The 17,791-nt window shown below is 45.8% G+C and overlaps 1 protein-coding gene across 1 annotated transcript in view; it reads right to left on the bottom strand.

The window, feature by feature from the left end:
* Nucleotides 1-15,831: 15,831 nt before the first annotated feature.
* SCUBE3 (signal peptide, CUB domain and EGF like domain containing 3) overlaps nucleotides 15,832-17,791 on the bottom strand; it is a gene marked incomplete at both ends in the record, with an annotated part of 56,200 nt that continues 54,240 nt past the window's right edge. The window contains one exon of the mRNA XM_079712632.1: nucleotides 15,832-15,981. Within this exon, the coding sequence (XP_079568758.1) occupies nucleotides 15,832-15,981 (150 nt within the window). The remainder of the gene's footprint in view (nucleotides 15,982-17,791) is intronic.

Raw genomic sequence — 17,791 nt, 5'->3', positions numbered from 1 at the left:
ACGAGGCATATTCCTGCCTCAGGGTTTTTGCACTTGCTGTTCCCTCTGACTGGAATATAATTCCCTCAGATAAATGCTTGGCTCACCTCTTAACTTCCTTCGGGTCTTTGCTCAAATGTTGCCTTTTCAATAAGAACTTCCTTGACCATCCTACTTAAAATTTAATATCCTGGCTCCTGGTACTCTTTATCTTCCTTCTCTGTTTAATTTTCCCAATATATATTTTACTTGTTTATGGTATGTTTCTGCCTCATCCCAACAGGTGAGCTCTTCAAGTCCTGGAACTTTGTTTTATTCACTGCTCTATCCCCAGGTATGAGAAAAGTACCTGGCCTCCAGAAGATATTCACCAAACATTAGTGGAATGAATGAATGAGTGAATGAATGAATGAACCTCCATACTTTTAGAATCTCCCAGTAATCTGAAGGGTTTAGGCCAGAAGGGGAAGACCCTAGTTGAGCTCTGATCTCTCCCTCACTTCCCCCACTGTCTCTCCCTCTTCTCAGGCCCAGTCCAGTCCATTAACATAAGAAACCACACCTGGGCTGGGAAGCAGGGCAGGACCAAGGCCACAGGTGCTTGTTGCCAGGATGATACATTTCTGCAGTGTGCTAATTTTTGAATTTAGCATCATGATATCTCACAAACAGAAGAGGTCAAAAATAGGTTGGGACTAAGTATACTACTTAACCAAGATAATAGTACTGACTCAGTAACAGCAGCTCGTTTGTTTTGAGATATTTTGCAAGGAACAGTGCTAAATTTACACTTGTTCACCTAGCTGTCCTCTTCTTTTTTCTCCAATTTTTTATTATGGATTTCAAACATACATAAAGGTAGAAGGAACAGTATAATGAACTCCACGAACCCATTACCCAACTTCAACAATTACCAACATTTTGCCAATTTGATTTCTTCTCTTCTCTGATTGTCTCTGCAACCTCCGCTAAATATTTCATCTAACTGTTTTCTTGAGAACTGTTCTACATATGACAGACCCTGGCCTTGTTACCACGGTATACTAGCCACTATGTCAACCAATCTCTCTAGTCTAACCAGAAGCACAGTAAAAAGAAGCACTTACACCCATTCCCCCACCCAAGCTATGACTAAAAAAGGAAGTGTCTGAATTCCAGAATGTTTAAATCAAGGGACTTGCCCATTATCACGTTTGGAGGGTTTTGGGGAGAAGGGTTGTTGTAGCTACAAAGTAGATGTAGACACTAGCTGTTTTCACTTGTTTGTACCTGATGCAGAATTTCTGAATGAGTTCATTCAATCCAGGAAGTATTCACTGACTACCTGCTAAATATGTGGGACAGGATTAAGATAACAGAAGATAAAGAAAACCCAGCTTCTGTTCTCAAGGAAATCACAGTGGGGGTGGAGGGTGGGTGTTGGGTGAGAAGAGTTCCCAAATAACTAAGATCCAAGGCAGAATATGTTCTGTAGCCTAAGAGAGATTAAACAAATCTAAGGCGAAAGCTCCTTTTAAAAAAATCAACCCACAAAATTTGCAGACCCCAAGATTTATGCCTTCCTTAACTCTAAATCTGCCCTCTGCTCAATTTACTGCTATACAGCCAATATGTATATTATTGGGAATTTGGGAATTCCCAATAATTCCCAAATTTGGGAATTTGGTGACCCACAGAATAGACTTTTGGAAATGGATCTTTAATGTCACATTTTGCTACTCACCATCCATTCCTTTGGTGGGAGGGGTCTGGAAAGTCCTCCCAGGGCTTGGAAAACAATGGGGCTAACTCGTGTTGACACTCAAAGCATTCTACCCTGAGGGCATATACAGCAAGCAGCTTCATAAACAGCATAGAAGAGTGGAAGTGTGTCAAGAAGACATGGCTACGTTTATTCAGAAGGATTTCCAAGATCTTTCTTCTTGCTACCTAAAGGACTGTGATCTTGGTGATCTATTTTATCAGAGGTTCCCAGAGAAAAGTGTAGTTCTCTGGACAAACCAGGGAAGTGTGGTTGGCCATGCCGTGTGTGAAGGAGAGAGTGGCAGGGAGAGTGGAAGAAGGGGCAGGGCTGGGATGGGAGAAAGGTTTACACCATAATCAGTGCTACCAAGATTGGTGAGGTAAGGATGCAGGTGAGGGTGAGGTGAGGTGAGGTGAGGGAGAAAAATAAGAGTAGGGCAGGAAAAAGGCACTGTGAGAAGGGATAGGGCACAGGAAGGGGGATAAGGTAAAAGATGATTCTGGTTTGAAAAGATCACTGATGAAAATGAGAAAGATGCCATGAGATCACGGAATCTAAGAGGCAGGATCTCACAAGATATTGAAAAGGGTATGAAGAGGAGGGATCTTAGCATGAGAGGGTGTACAGATTTTGAAGGATGGGTTCACATTGGGATGGAAGGGGCTCATTTCACTGAAGCTGAGTGAAGCACTCACTAGATGAAGGGCTAATTTAGATGAAGGTTTTGAGTAACAGGGTGTGGCTGAGGATGGTAGAAGGGAAGCAGCTGGAACACTCATAAGAGATTTCCAACCTCTTATGTATATGAATTCCTGGGGGTAAAGGATTTAACAGGATGAGAGGATTTGGGATAGAGGATTTAACAGGATGAGAGGATTTGGGATAGAGTGCCACTGGGGTGGGAGACACCTTAGGGTAAGTGGGAGCTCCAAGGACTCATAGGGTGAGAGGATATTTGGACAAAGGGTAAAGAGAGGTATTAAGGTGCAGGGGTCTCAGGACACGTGGGGTCAAAAGTCATGAACAATGGGTTGAGGAAGTCACCAAGCCATGGGGTAAAGGTTAAGAGAAACCTTAGAAGTGATGGGGAAAGTGTTGGTGTTGGGCTTAGAAATTATTAGAAAATAAGGAACAAGGGGCTGAGAGTGACCTGGAAAACTAGGTAGGTTTAGGGGCAAGATAAGCAATGGATCACATGAGTTTTGAAGACTGTGGGTTCAAATCCCAGCTCTGCTACTCATCTGGGTGAGTTTCAGGTTCTTCATTTGTTTAAAACCAAACCAAAACAAACAAAATATGGGAAATAGTGGTAGATATATTGGGGTTGTGAGGGGAAACAGTTTACACATACAAAGCTTGGCGCACAGTAGGTGCTCAGCAGTAAGTGCCAGTCATTATTAAGGAGATAGCAGGGTAAAAAACCAGAGAAGTGAGGAGGCCACAGCAGAGATAAGAGGACAGTGATTCCAACAGCTCGGAGGGTACCAAGATAATGCAAAGTGTGGCCCCTGTGTTCATTATCTGTTGACTCGCTAGCACCCAGGACAGAGTAAGACCCATAAGAACTTCTTGGCTTATACTTAAGGGCTCCCATGGGCTAGGCCTGGTACCAAATGCTTTGAATGCATTATCTCAAGCACTACTATTATCCTACCCTAGTAGAAGTGAAGACTGAGGCTAAATGGTGTGCCTAAGGTGCCATACTTTACAGGCCAGAGTCAAACTAGAACCCAGATCTCTTATCACATCAATACCCCAAGCTGAAGCACTCTTATCCTGCTTTGCCAACATGTTAACTGATGAGGCCTGATCAAGGGAAATGAGTACGGACTATTAAGAGTGTAGGGGGGTCGCAGGAGTGAGGGAATAAGGTTCAAGAAGCAAGTGGACCCTGAGCTGAGATTACAACAGTAAACTTCCAGTTAGGAGTACAGAGTACAAAAATGATTGCAAACAAATATTATCTTGACTGAGAATTGCAGAACGTCACAGCTGGAAGGAAACTCTGAGATCATTTAACCCAAATTTATCATAATACAGATGAGAAACTGAGGTCCAGAGCGAGGAAAGGACTTCTTCCAGGTTCCCAAAGCACAACGGTGGCAGAGCTAGGACTTGAATCTGGGACCACACACTCAATCCAGATTCTCTGATGACTCCAACTATAGCTACTTCACATTCATCTCTATATCTTCCTGAGCACCAGCTTGGTGCTAGGGCACTTGTAAGTCATGTGCTGATTAACACTGGGGGGGTTGGAGTGCAGAGAGGGATGTCCGTGGAGGTGATTTTAGGATGAAGGGGGCACATGGAATGAGGATCATGAAGTTACAGGGCAAAGAAGGGATTATCAGATACTGAGGGTTATGTAGAAGATAACTGGGTGGGAAACTATTTTAGTAGGTATGGCTTAGGAGTTACCAGGAAAGGTCTGGGGGGAGTCACCAAGTTTGTGGGGGAACACAGGGTAGAAGTGGAGGGGGTTACCAGACCAGTGGGGTCACTGACGTTTTGGGGGATGTAGGGATCTCGGGTCGTGAGTCACTGGTTTAGAGCTGAGGGTGGTGGGTCCCTGGGCAGTGCTGGGGAAATTCCTGGGTTGGCAGAGTCAATGAATAAGAAGTGAGGATTACCTGGTGAGGTCTTAGGGTCAGTGGGTGCGGTGTGGGGGGTCACAGAGGTGGAGGCGGGCGCAGTCACGGGGTGGGGTTTGAAAGTCATGGGGGAGGAGTGGCAGGACGGAATGGAGGGGCAGGGATGGGGGCCGGAACCCGGGGTGGGGGAGGGTCAGGCCGCCGTCCAGCCTCCCGGCCACCGGGCTAGGGCCGGAGGAGGGTGGGCACGCCGGGCTCGGGACCTTGCCGGGGCCCTGCGCCCGCCCGGCCTCCCACCTGGGCACGGTGGACCCACTCCCCGCAGCCACCAACCTGACAGCCCCCGAGGGCGACTCCGCCGACAGACCGCCATGCAACGGGCCCCGCCACCAGCGCCGGCCCTGCAACCCGCCTGCGCCATAGCCCGCCCGCCCGCGCGCAGCTTGCCTCGCGCCATATCCAGGTTCCAGGGCCGCCGCACTTTCCTCTCCTCTCGGCGCGCCTCTACCGGGCCCCGGAACCTGTATATAAAATACAGGGCACGCTCCACCCCGCACCCCCAGCCGCTGCGGCCGCCGTCCTACTTATCCCGGTTCCCGGGCCGCTGGAGCCCGGGCAGCCAGGCTCTGAACGGTGCCGGTGAGAGCCCCGCCCCGCCCCCCGATCGGGGTGACGCGCCGCCCGCGAGGCCGAGCGCCCGGGGAGGGCGTGATGACGTCACGACGCCCCGGTCAGGGACTGGGCGCGGCTCGCGAGCCAGGTCATCTCTATAGCAATGAGGAGCCTCCACCTGTGCTGCCGAGGGGCTCGGTCCACCTGAGGTGGGAGGCGGGAGGAGCCCGAGACCCCGAGTCTCGTCGGCCGCCTGCGGGTGAGAAGGTGCGCTTTTGGAGGCGGGGAGGACCGGAGGGGCAGATGGTGAGGGAGGCCGTTCTCGCGGCTGCCACTCTCCGCACCGGGGCCACGGACCCTCTCCTCGCGGCTCAGAGCCCCCAGGCGTCCTCTTGCGCCTTACGGTCCCGAGGCGCTTTACTGTGCGCAGTCCGCTGGCACTGCCTACGATCTATGAGCCACCCCCTGAAGGAAGCAATTGCGGGTATTACTAGCTCCTTATTGAAAAAGAGGACGTCGAGGAGCCGTGAGGGACTGGCCTCTTTAGGGAGGGCGCCCTGAGGGTGCTCTTCGGTTCTCTCATTCCCCCGCCAGCCCCACCCGCAGCCTCAAAACCAGCTGCTCCCCCTTGTAGGCTCCTTTCGGGGTGAACAAAGCCAAGCCCTTTTACTGTTTCCCCCTCTCACTAGGGAGGGGCTGTGCTTGGGGAATTTTCAGATACCTAGGGGAAAAGTAAAAGAGAGTGAGCTTTTGGTAAAAAAATTAAAAATAGAGACGTTAGATGAGGAACTAGTAAACGTTGCCTCTTAGGAGAGAAATTGGGGTGACTGGAGGAATGAGGTGAGAAACTTTTCTCCCTCTCTGTGCTTTTAGACTTTAAGTCCTTTCTTGTGTCTCCTCTCTCCCCGCCCTCCAAATTTAACTAAAAAAAATTTTTAAAGGAAGTATGCGAATAAACTGGAAACATTTACAGTGTTTGGGGCCCATGGTAGCTAGAGGTGCCGTTGGTGGTTCCTTTCCTCCCTTGTCTAAAGAGCTTAACCACAAAGCCTCCATTTCAATTTTAGACATTCTCTGTTCCGCGTCTTACTGCTTTTGGCACAATTCCAGAGGTGGGACTGGGGCTCCAATTCTCATCAGGTTCTCAGTTTAGGCGGGCAGTAAGTGACAATTGATGGCCCATTCTTTTTCTCTTTTTTTTTTGGCCGCGCTGCAGGGCATGGGGGATCCTAGTTCCCTGACCAGGGATAAATCTGCGCCCCCTGCAGTGGAAGTGCAGCGTCTTAGGCACTTGACCGCCAGGGAAGTTCCGATGGCCCATTCTTATGGTTATATATATTATAATTAATCTTTCTACATCTCCAGGTATAGAAATAAACAGCCTGACCTTTAAGGTGCCCTCTTTCTGGTCCTTTTTGGTGGAAGTTTGACAAGTTATTTTACCTAGATACAAAGAGAGAACAAAGTAGCTTGTAGCATAAACTTCTGGTTAGACATAGAGCAGGGACTAGAACTCAGGTTGTCCTAGTTTGTCCCCCCCGCACCACCTTTTTCCATAATAAAAAATACATCTGTCCTTTCTTACATTCCTTGAAGATCCTAATTTGACTGGCTAATCACCTCTCCCTTTACACAACAAAAACTCTGGGAAACTAGTGTCTGAATTTGAAGTATTAAGATTCTGATGATGGGTAATTTCAGGTACTCAGGAGAACTGGGGAGGAAGATACTTTGGAGTGGAGGATTGAAGATCATTTCTAGTAACTTTGTTCTGCCTTTGAACCCCATCCCCACAATATACCGTATAGGCTGGTGGTCTTCAGACATTTTAAAAAATGGACTCCATATAAGAATTTTAAAGCACTATGTACCCCCTTGTTCATTTCTAAGTTGATACCTAAATTTTCCATCATAAATTTAAATACTTGTAGAGGATATAATTTCTGACTTACTGCAAATGTTGACGTTTTAAACTAAAACCATTACATGATTCTTTGCACAGGCTCCGGACGCGCAGGCTCAGCGGCCATGGCTTACAGGCCCAGCCGCTCCACGGCATGTGGGATCCTCCCGGACCGGGGCACAAACCCGTGTCCCCTGCATCGGCAGGCGGACTCCCAACCACTGCGCCACCAGGGAAGCACCATCATTCTTAATTGTATCTAGTGGACTCCAAATACCCTAAATATTTGATGTCTGCCAACATCCATTTAAAAATATATGAACAAGAAATTTTATATGGTTCCCTTTCTTATTGAATTCCTAATTCCATTCATGCCCCTATAGAACTTTATCCTAATTAGTATATTTGTATGCTTTAAAGTCTTTTACTGATCACTATCACCTTCTTTGCAACAAAATTGAGTATATATTTAAGCTTATTGCTTGTGACCATAGCTTTGTTGAAAAATTTCTTATGAATCAAATTGTCATTACGGTTATTACTAGTACACGATTTATTAAGCAACATCACTATATTACACATTTTTATAACTTGTGAAACCTAAAAAGTACAATTTTATTGAAAATGCATCTCAGTGAGAAATATGGTTTTTCTCCTCAATTAGTTCAGGTATTCAAGACTAATATTACCTAATGGTGGAAGGAGATAAGGTGCCACACCAATTCTCTACCTGTTTTTTATTTTTATAGACATAAGTGTTGAGAAACATTCACATAGTAATTGGGAAAGGAAGAAATTTGTTAAAACAATATCCCTCAAGTCTTTGAACTACTTCTAAATTACATGTCAACAATCACAAAGTGTCCTATTACCAAATACTGTTATCAAGTACTATCAAAAGTCCTCCTTGGGCTTCCCTGGTGGCACAGTGGTTGAGCGTCCGCCTGCCGATGCAGGGGACACGGGTTCGTGCCCCAGTCTGGGAAGATCCCACATGCCGCAGAGCAGCTAGGCCCATGAGCCATGGCTGCTGAGCCTGCGCATCCGGAGCCTGTGCTCCACAACGGGAGAGGCCACAAGAGTGAGAGGCCCGTGTACCGCAAAAAAAAAAAAAAAAAAAAAAAAGTCCTCCTTTACTTTATTAAAAGCAAAGAATTGGAAACCACTGATCTTACAAAAGGATTTGTTAGTCATTTGAGTATGTTTCAGTCTTATGAAAATAATTATTAATTATCTGTCACCTTTTCACTCAGAGGCACCTAGTTAATCAGATAACTGATTTTCGTACTTCTTTGCCAACACAATTTTTTTGATAAAATTCTTTCATCATTACATGTTTTCAGTATCTTTCTGTTAAAATATTGACATGCAGATTCACTTCCATATGGAAAACACCTGCCATTTGTGGAATTAGCAAAGCCAGTCTTCATTTCACATCAGACTTACTTTCTGTCAGGAAAAGTTTGACTTTATTCTTCAATTTAAATAAGTACATTAAGGGACTTCCCTGATGGTGCAGTGGTTAAGAATCCACCTGCCAGTGCAGGGGACACAGGTTCAAGTCCTGGTCCGGGAAGATCCCACATGCCACAGAGCAACTAAGCCCGCACGCCACAACTACTGAGCCTACGCGCCTAGAGCCTGTGCTTGGCAACAAGAGAAACCACCACAATGAGAAGCCCGTGCACCGCAATGAAGAGTAGCCCCCACTCGCCGCAGCTAGAGAAAGCCCACGTGCAGCAACAAAGACCCAATGCAGCCAAAAATAAATAAATAAAATTAATTTATTAAAATAATAAACTATATTAATATTTACTTTTAAAGAATATTATAAAAATCACTGGGAAATAAATTATTAACTAGCTTATAAAATAGATTACTAAAGTCAGTCATGATTAAAATTATATAGATCTAATAATATTATAAAAATTGTAAAAACAAGATGGTACTATTTCTCATTGTATAATTTGGAATAATGCCATATAATGTATAGCTGAATACATTAGTTAATTTATTAAGTGAAAAGTAGGGTAGAAGGCATGTTAGTCCCTTAGCAATACCGGTTTCTGCTTGTGTTGAACTCATGTTTGGCTTTTGGGAACAACTAAATAACAGTCGTGTAACAAAAAAAGAGAAAGAACTCCAATAATTTTCTTAGACTTCATGATTAAACTTTTTCTTATGTATTTAATGAAAAAGAAAGTTTTTGTTAGGAAATAATTGTTTGAGCAGCTAACAATTTCATTTTTTGCTAGCAGGAGGTAGAAAATAGGAAACATTTTATAAGATGAAACAAGAAGATTGATTGTAATGGGAATATTTTGTTATGAAGGGAAAAAATGACCCCTTCCTTCTACTCCCCAGGTTTTTACACCCTAGGCCATGCATCAAGATTCAATGCAGGGCTTCCCTGGTGGCGCAGTGGTTGAGAGTCCGCCTGCCGATGCAGGGGACGCGGGTTCGTGCCCCGGTCTGGGAGGATCCCACATGCCGCGGAGCGGCTGGGCCCGTGAGCCGTGGCCGCTGAGCCTGTGCTCCGGAGCCTGTGCTCCGCAAGGGGAGAGGCCACAACAGTGAGAGGCCCGCCTACCGCAAAAAAAAAAAAAAAAAAAAAAAAAAGATTCAATGCAGGTGAGGGATATGCCTTTCTTTTGTAAAGTAGGACAAGGATTATGGTGATAGAGGAGGTAGAATGGAGAGTGCATGAATATGCTGGCTGGCTCTCAAACAGATGAGTTTTAGGGAAGAATTCTTATGGATAAGTTGAGGATCTGGAAATGTATTCCCTTAAAACTCTCCTCAGGAATCTGCCTGCTAATGCAGGGGACACGGGTTTGAGCCTTGGTCTGGGAGGATCCCACATGCCGCGGAGCAACCAGGCCCGTGAGCCACAACTACTGAGCTTGCGCGTCTGGAGCCTGTGCTCCGCAAAAAGAGAGGCCGCGATAGTGAGAGGCCCGCGCACCGCGATGAAGAGTGGCCCCCGCTTGCCACAACTAGAGAAAGCCCTCGCACAGAAACGAAGACCCAACACAGCAAAAATAAATTAATTAATTAATATTAAAAAAAAAAAAAAAAAACTCTCCTCAGGGCTTCCCTGGTGGCGCAGTGGTTAAGAATCCATCTTTGAACTACTTCTAAATTACATGTCAACAATCACAAAGTGTCCTATTACCAAATACTGTTATCAAGTACTATCAAAAGTCCTCCTTGGGCTTCCCTGGTGGCGCCGTGGTTGAGAGTCCGCCTGCCGATGCAGGGGATGAGGGTTCGTGCCCTGGTCTGGGAAGATTCCACATGCCGCGGAGCGGCTGGGCCCGTGGGCCATGGCCGTTGAGCCTGCGCGTCCGGAGCCTGTGCTCCGCAACGGGAGAGGCCACAACAGTGAGAGGCCCGCGTATCGCAAAAAAAAAAAAAAAAAAAAAAAGAATCCACCTGCCAATGCAGGGGACACGGGTTCAAGCCCTGGTCTGGGAAAATCCCACATGCTGCGGAGCAGCTAAGCCCCTGTGCCACGACTATTGAGCCTGCGCTCTAGAGCCCGTGAGCCACAACTACTGAGCCCATGTGCCACAACTACTGAAGCCTGCACGCCTAGAGCCCGTGCTCCACAACAAGAGAAGCCACCGCAATGAGAAGCCCACGCACTGCACGAAGAGTAGCCCCTGCTCGCCGCAACTAGAGAAAGCCTGTGCGCAGCAATGAAGACCCAATGCAGCCAAAAATAAATAAATAAAATAAATAAATTTTTTTAAAAACGTAAAAAAAAAAAAAACTCTCCTCAGATTGATTTCCTCGCCCAGGTACCCCCCTTGGAAAGTCTTCACATACCTTTAGGAAGAATTCCTTGGAAAGTCTTCATGTACCTCACTTTAAAGACTGCTTGATATAGACAGACCCATACTCCACTGGCCCTGACTCTACATTATTCTGGGACATGATTGCAAGTGTCCTAGAAAGAAGGAGGAAGACTTGGTGTTTTTGGAATAGAAGAGGGTTAGGAGAGAAGTCAGAGAAGATGGCCCCAAGTTGGTATAGTCACTCACCATGGTCCTGGATATGGTCCTCAGCTTTGCAGTTCTAGAAATGTGATTTTTGTCAGTCCACACAAAGGTGTTCATATTTTGTCACACTGAATCAAACTCACAGGAAGTTAATGTATGAAATAGAATGCCAGTGAATTAATTTATACTCATAATCACCAAGTTGACTGGATTCCCTCTCCTGCTGGGAAATCTAGGTAGAAAGGTCAGTTGTAATCAGTCTTAAAGGAGGAGTGCAGATCTTGAGCATGGCTATTGTTATCAAGCTGTGATGGCCTGATGTGCGATGCCTGGCACGTAACAGGAGCTCAGCAATTGTGGAATAGAATGCACCTGTCTCCTTTATAGATGCTGATGGGGAAGTTCAGGATTCTGGTAGGCCAACCCAACATATTTTTTGATCAGGTAGATTTTTCCTTGTTCCACTTAAATGACTATATCATGTAGCTATTAAATCCAATAAAATGTCACGTCAGGGAATTATGTAATTACAACAATTAAGTTTTATCTATCATCTCTGAGCCCAGAAATGGATACTGTTCATTTATAAGGGGTTAGAGGTTGCTTTCCCGAGACCTGTATAGTAATGGTGGTAGTGGCTGAATGATCTCTATTTCAGAATTCTGTTTGGTGGCCAAGAATGTACTGCATAAAAAGAACAACGTTGGTGAATCTCAGTGCTGGTACTTTGCTAGAGATGGGACATCTTTACTAGGGAAGTATCTTAACCACCTGTGGCCTGGCTAGATTTTGGGGACTGTACTATGATAAGCAACAATACCCCAAATTTCCCCCACTCGGGATAACTCTTGATACTGCTTTTTAAAATAGACAAGCCTTTTCAAATTCTAAAATCATTAGGAATAAGATGGATAAATGAAAAATTGGGGTAGGTCCTATCTGGAAGCAAAGACACTTTGTCTCCTCAGAGCTTTTTTCCAGCTCTAGGGTAAACCATTGAGAGAGGAAAAGATGCCAGGCTGAGAAGTTTCATTTAGTATTTTAATAATAATAATAAAAAAAGACAATACAAAATCCAAACATTTCTTTTTACAAGTTCAGATACATTTTTCCCCCAAGTGCAAAATACTCTATGAACTGCATCATTTATTGTTGCGTAGGAGATGCTTACTATATCGGCAGCAGTGGAAGGTAGATATAAATACAATATTTTGAGATTTCTTTTGCATTAAAAAAAAAAAAGCCTCCCACACGGTAATGGTTATTCTCTGAAACTTAAGTTCAACTCACACAGAAGAATAAAGTTTTTGGTTTGTCCAAACTGTTACAATCTGTGTGGTCTGGATAAGCTGATAAGAGAACTGGGGGTTCTATTCCCTCTTATCGTATATTTTTGTAGAGGGTTCCTAGTCCAAGTAATGGCCCAAGGACAGAGTGTGCTACCTTTGAGACAAGTCAAATTTAAAGGTGTCCTTGTGTTGTTGGCTTCCACTTTTCTCTTACAGTGCTTAAGAGAGAAGCCAAGCAGGTTAACATTTTCTGCTTGTGGTCAGTTATACTTTGTCTCCCTTCCTCTAGTTTGAGCCTGTTATATTGAGGTTAAGCAGCAAATACAGAAGTCTGAACGCTCTATAATATTTTCTGACATTTGAGATATGGCCCCCTAATCTCCAGAGTCACCTCAAACATGCATATGGAGAAAACTTCTTGGATATGAAAACTTTCATTAGGGCTAAAGACCAGGACTGTACTACTGAACTTTCAGCATTAAATCTGAGCCTCCACCACCTCAAATTATCCCAATCCTGGCAGAGTCAGAGCAGTCACTGCTCCATGTCAACCTCTGGGAATTTGTAGGCCTGGGGCAGGGCAGTTCAAGTCCAGGCTCTGGTCAGTTTTCTCCTGACTTTGTTCTCTAAGGTTTAGGGAATGGGCCTGGCCCAATAATACAGAAAGACAGAGGCAGAGAATAAAAAGAGATTGCCACGTTGCTGAAGACATAAGTGCCTTTCTGATATGCATCACTTGGCGCTTGCAGCCCTTGCAGGAATGGCTTCCCATTCCCAGACTCAGATCAGGGCAGGTTTTGTACTAAGAAAAATGAGGCCTCACAGTACTGCGGCCCTACGAATACCTCATCCTGCAGAGAGGCCTCTTGGCTAGTTCATGAAGGGTTCCCATTTATACCATCTTCCCACTTCCCTACAGTGGTAAAAACCTCTTTTTCTGTCTGGCCTGTAAAGGCCTAGAGAGTCCCTGAATGTTGACTCCTCAATCCACTAACCCTTAGTTTGATGCCCCTGGGCCAGCTTCCTCTGTAGGTTTAGGAGCAGCTTTGCCTGGATTCTTAACTCCCAACTTGGACGACCTAAATTAAACTTGGTGGACATTAGCAGGTCTTCCCAAGGTCTGTCTTGACATTAGTTAAGAAGCTTGGTGGTCTCTACTTTCCATACTGAGGAAATAATTTGCAAGCCCTGGAAACCATGGAATAAATGGTTAGAGGAAGTGTGTTTATGTGTGTGTATGAGGGTGACAGGAAAGGAATGGAGAGCAAGAAGTCAGACCCTAAAGTCATGAATTGGGAAGCACTCTGACTGTTTGGCTTTCTGAGAGAGATGCAAAATGGTAGGGAGAGAGGAATCAGAAAGTTATCCTAGCTTCTGGTGGAGAATGAGGATGGTCAAAGTTGATTAAAGCTGTTTTCACGGCATCTCCTGGGAAGTGTGGATACTTCTATTAAATGACCATTTCCCTGCTTGGAAGCAGCCGTTTTGTATCTCTACAGCAGAGCCTTCTTTGACCCAGAGAGACAAAGGCAGCCAGACACTCTATCCCCAAGGGCCATGGTGTTGGCTAATGGATGTCAGGGGATCTAGTTGTGACATTGGTTACCTACTGCCTAAGGCTGTTTCAGTTGGTGAATGCTACTGATTGTGGCGGGGGGGGTCTGGCTCCTTTATTTAGTGTTGAGCCTCCTTGGGGAGCAATAGCCTGAGACAGTCATTAGAAGTGAGCCCTAGGAGTCAACCGTTAGCCTTTGATTGAATAGGGCTACAGCTTTGGGGGAACTAGAAGGAGCAAATGGAAAATAATTTTATAGGCAGCAGTGGATTGAAGGTGGAGTATGTGCAGGATCTGGACTTGGGCATGGACTTGATTCTTCTTCCTTTTGAAAAGCAGTAGTTGAGGAAGCTAGGCTTGAAGTCAGCTCCAAGAGGAAATGGCAAACAGGGGTAGGCAGAATGGCCAACGTCAGGCAAACAACTCCATGCCTGGATAACTGTCCTATTCCTGGCTCCCACAGCCTTGTCTCTGGCCTCAGGGCCCTGAGTCGGCCTATCCCCAGGGGGTTTGTCCTGGTCTTCTTCCATGTGCACATCAGGGGAAAGTTGGATGAAAGCAGGGAAACGATGGAGGTTTTCCCTACTTGGGGTGGAGAATCACTAGCCAATTCCATTGGCCTCTACAGTCTTGAGGTCCATGCTGAATTCATGGAGGCACAGGGATGGTGGGATTGGTTTAGCAAACACAGGTCCCTCTTCTTCCCACTCCATCAAGTCCCCAGAATTACATATCCTACATATCAGGTGCCTCTGCTGGGGGAGTAGAGACAGATCAGATGCTCCAGCACTCAAGGCTCATGAGATTCAAAACCTTTTTTCTTCCACTCCAAACATACACTCTTCTCTCTTAGGCAGCTATAAATAGGGTTGTTCTAATAGAGGAAAAAGAAACAAAAACAAAAAACAAAACCAGAAAACAAAAACCCCTCCCTCTAGTCAACATAGAAAGACTCAAAATGATTGCACTTATTAGATGTGGACAGGGTGGCAGAAGGCTCGCCAAGTGCACACATTCCTCTTGCTGCCCACGGCCTGGGGCCAGAGGTAGGTGGCTCTGGGCTGGCTGCAGAGCGGGGTCCTCTTTGGTGGGGCCCACAAGCCATCTGGGACTACAAGGGAAAGACAACTCTGGGGGCAAGGCCCAAGCTGGCTTTTGGTCAGCAGCCATGTTTCTTTAAGGACAATACTTAGCAAGGGGAGTACGGCTCCCCCAGGGAGCACTCGGGTGGGAGTGAGGGAATGGCCGGGTCAGGGAAGACAAGTAAGAAAAGGGATTAGTGTTTGAGGCTGGCTTCCAACTGTTCTGTAGTCTAGTCCTTTAGAGGACACATTTTCTTTTTTTTTCGTTTTCTTTTTTTGCCGATGCTTTAAAACCTGGTTTCTGTCCTGCAGAGATAAAGTCTTTCTCTTGGGGAGCAGCAGCGGCCTATTCAACGTGGGAATTCCTGCTGCTCTTCCTCATTCAGCTGGTGTCCACTAGCCAGTGGTGTGGGCCTTTTGTAAGCCCTCATGAACTGGACCCCAGGCAGATGTGAGCGAAGAAGGAGAGGAGCTGTGTAGACAGGAAAGCTGGCTGTGTGGGCATTCCAGGGCTCAAACCACGTGTCCCAGAGGACGAGGGCTGGCATTAAGCCTGTAAGTCAAAGGCTTCTTTGGCAGAACCCTGGGCTGTTAGAATATTCCTGGGGGGCACAGCCAGGGGACATTTTGGCTCCTGTCTAGCAAGGCACAACCTATAACGGCAGAAGCCCCTCTTCCCCCTCCCCATTCCCCACTAGACCCACTTCCTTCGTGGGCCTCTAGCACCCTTCCAAGCTGATAGGGTCAGGGATGTGAGCTGGTAAAATGGTCAGTGTGGCTGGGGAGGGGAGCAGGATACTGTTCCTTCACCCCTCGGGAGAATAGAGCCAGCACTGAATGGCTTTTCCAGGGAGCATATAGGAAATGAGTAAAGAGAAAGAGCGAGGCAGAAAGAGACAAGGAAAGGAAGCTAGAGGAACGGAAAGGGAGAGTGCTTGGTCTATATGGAGATTTCTTTTTCTCCAAAAAGAGAGATTGGAGAGAGTCCCTCATCTGAGGGTGGGGGCTGCCGGCTCTGAGGGCTAAAGAGTCTGGGGGCTTCAAAACCTGGGTCTTGGGCCTAGCGGCACTATTTATAGGGCCTCAGGAAGCTGGAAACTTTGGAGCGGAGCAGCTTGATGAAGGATTTGGGCAGCATCTCCTTGTGCTTCTCTGTGTACTTGAAGTAGTTCTGGGGGTGGGCCAGCACCTCGAAGAAGGCCTTAATGAGCTTCTTGTCCTGCAGAGGATGGCAGGTAGCAATGTCAGCATCAGTGTCAGTGGTGGGAGAGAGGACCACCAGCCTCCACTCAGCAGCAGCCCCTCTTGATGTCTCATAGGCATATCCAGAAGTGAACTCTGGATTCCCATCCCACCATCTGTTGCTCCTCTGGAATTCTACAACTCAGTCAGTGGCAGCTCCATCCTTCCATTGCTCAGTCCCAGTCCTTGGAGCCATCCTTGACCCCTCTCTCTAGCTCACAACCACAGCAAATTCTGTTGATTCTACCTTTAAAATATATCCAGGGTCAGACCACTTCTCACTGTCTCCAGAGCTACCACCCTGTCCAAGCCAGCATCATCTCTCACTTGGCAATGGCCTCCTAACTGGTCTCCATGCTTCTTCCTACCCTGTCCTTCTACAGACTGTTCTCTCCCACAGCAGCCAGAATGACTTTTTTTGGTTTTTCATTAGATCACATCCTTCTTTTCTAAACACTTCTCTGGTTTCTTTTTTTTTTTTTAATTTATCTTTTATATCTTTACTGGAGTATAATTGCTTTACAATGTTGTGTTGGTTTCTGCTGTACAACAAAATGAATCAGCTATATGTATACATATATCCCCATATCCCCCCCTCTTGAGTCTGGTTTCTTTTATCACTCAGTAAAGCTGAATCCCTTTCATGGCCCATAGGCTGAATGTGATCTGTGCCCTGCTGTCTCTCCTCTATCCCCCTCTTGACTCTTCCTTACTCTGCTGAGCTACACTGGCCTCAAGGTTCTTGAATGCCACGTGGCTGCCATGTTCCTGAGCTTGGAATGCTCCTCTCCTGATCTTCTAATGGATAGCCTTTTACCTCATTCAGGTCTCTACTCCTCAGAGGCCTTCCCTGATCACACTGTCTGAAACAGCAACATGATGTGTGGAGAGCCTACTGGGTGCCAAGCACTGTGCATTAGGATTAGGACTCAGCTCTTCTGGCTTCTAGGCTAGTGTTCTTTCCATTGCATCAGCAGATTTTTAAAACAAGGGGTGGAGCTTCCAGCCTCTCATCTCCACTTTAATCAAAATGGTGCCTCTACTTTATGCATTGGAGTTCCACAGCATATTTGATATAAGGATTCAGATGCTCTAAAAATTTTTGAAAAGCATTGCTGAAATTATACCCTTCGCAGTCTGCAAGTTCTAGATTTTTGTCAGTGTCTCATTTTGATAATAATACAAAAATTATTTATCATAAAGATAACATGTTTTTGCATTGATAATTTATGAAGGATAATACTGTGACTAGGACTATAGTTTCTTCAGTAAGATTTTCTCAAACTGGGATCCACAGACCTAGGTATCCAGACCATCCTTCAATGTTGGAAACATTCCTTTTCCTTTAAAAGAGGTCTATACCGAATTAACTCTGAGAAACACTGTACTAGATCTGCTGTTTTTCTGTGGGAACTGAGGAGGGAGTACGGGAAGGCAGGGACTTATGCAAAAGCATCTTCCTAAACCACATTTTCCGTATATTTCTTGGTGGAAGAGGTCAAGGACATTTCATCTCCTCATCCTCCCTTCCTCTTCACCCAGAGTGTAAGACAGTGTGAGTGACACTGCAGTCAGATGGGCTTGGGCTCAAATCCCAGCTTTACCACTGGGCAAGTGCTCTAACTCTCTGTGCCTCAGTTTTCTCATCGGTAAAGTGGGAATGATGAAAGTACCTACTTCATAGAGCTATTGTCTAAATCAAATGAGAATATTCAAGTAAGCACTTAGCATATTGCCTGCACCTTGCTACGTGCTCATTAAACACTGGCCATCATTATTGTTCATAT

The sequence above is a fragment of the Hyperoodon ampullatus genome (assembly GCF_949752795.1).
Source record: "Hyperoodon ampullatus genome assembly, chromosome: 10".
In the NCBI taxonomy this organism is placed as follows: Eukaryota; Metazoa; Chordata; class Mammalia; order Artiodactyla; family Ziphiidae; genus Hyperoodon; species Hyperoodon ampullatus.
This window is presented reverse-complemented; position numbering and strand designations above follow the sequence as displayed.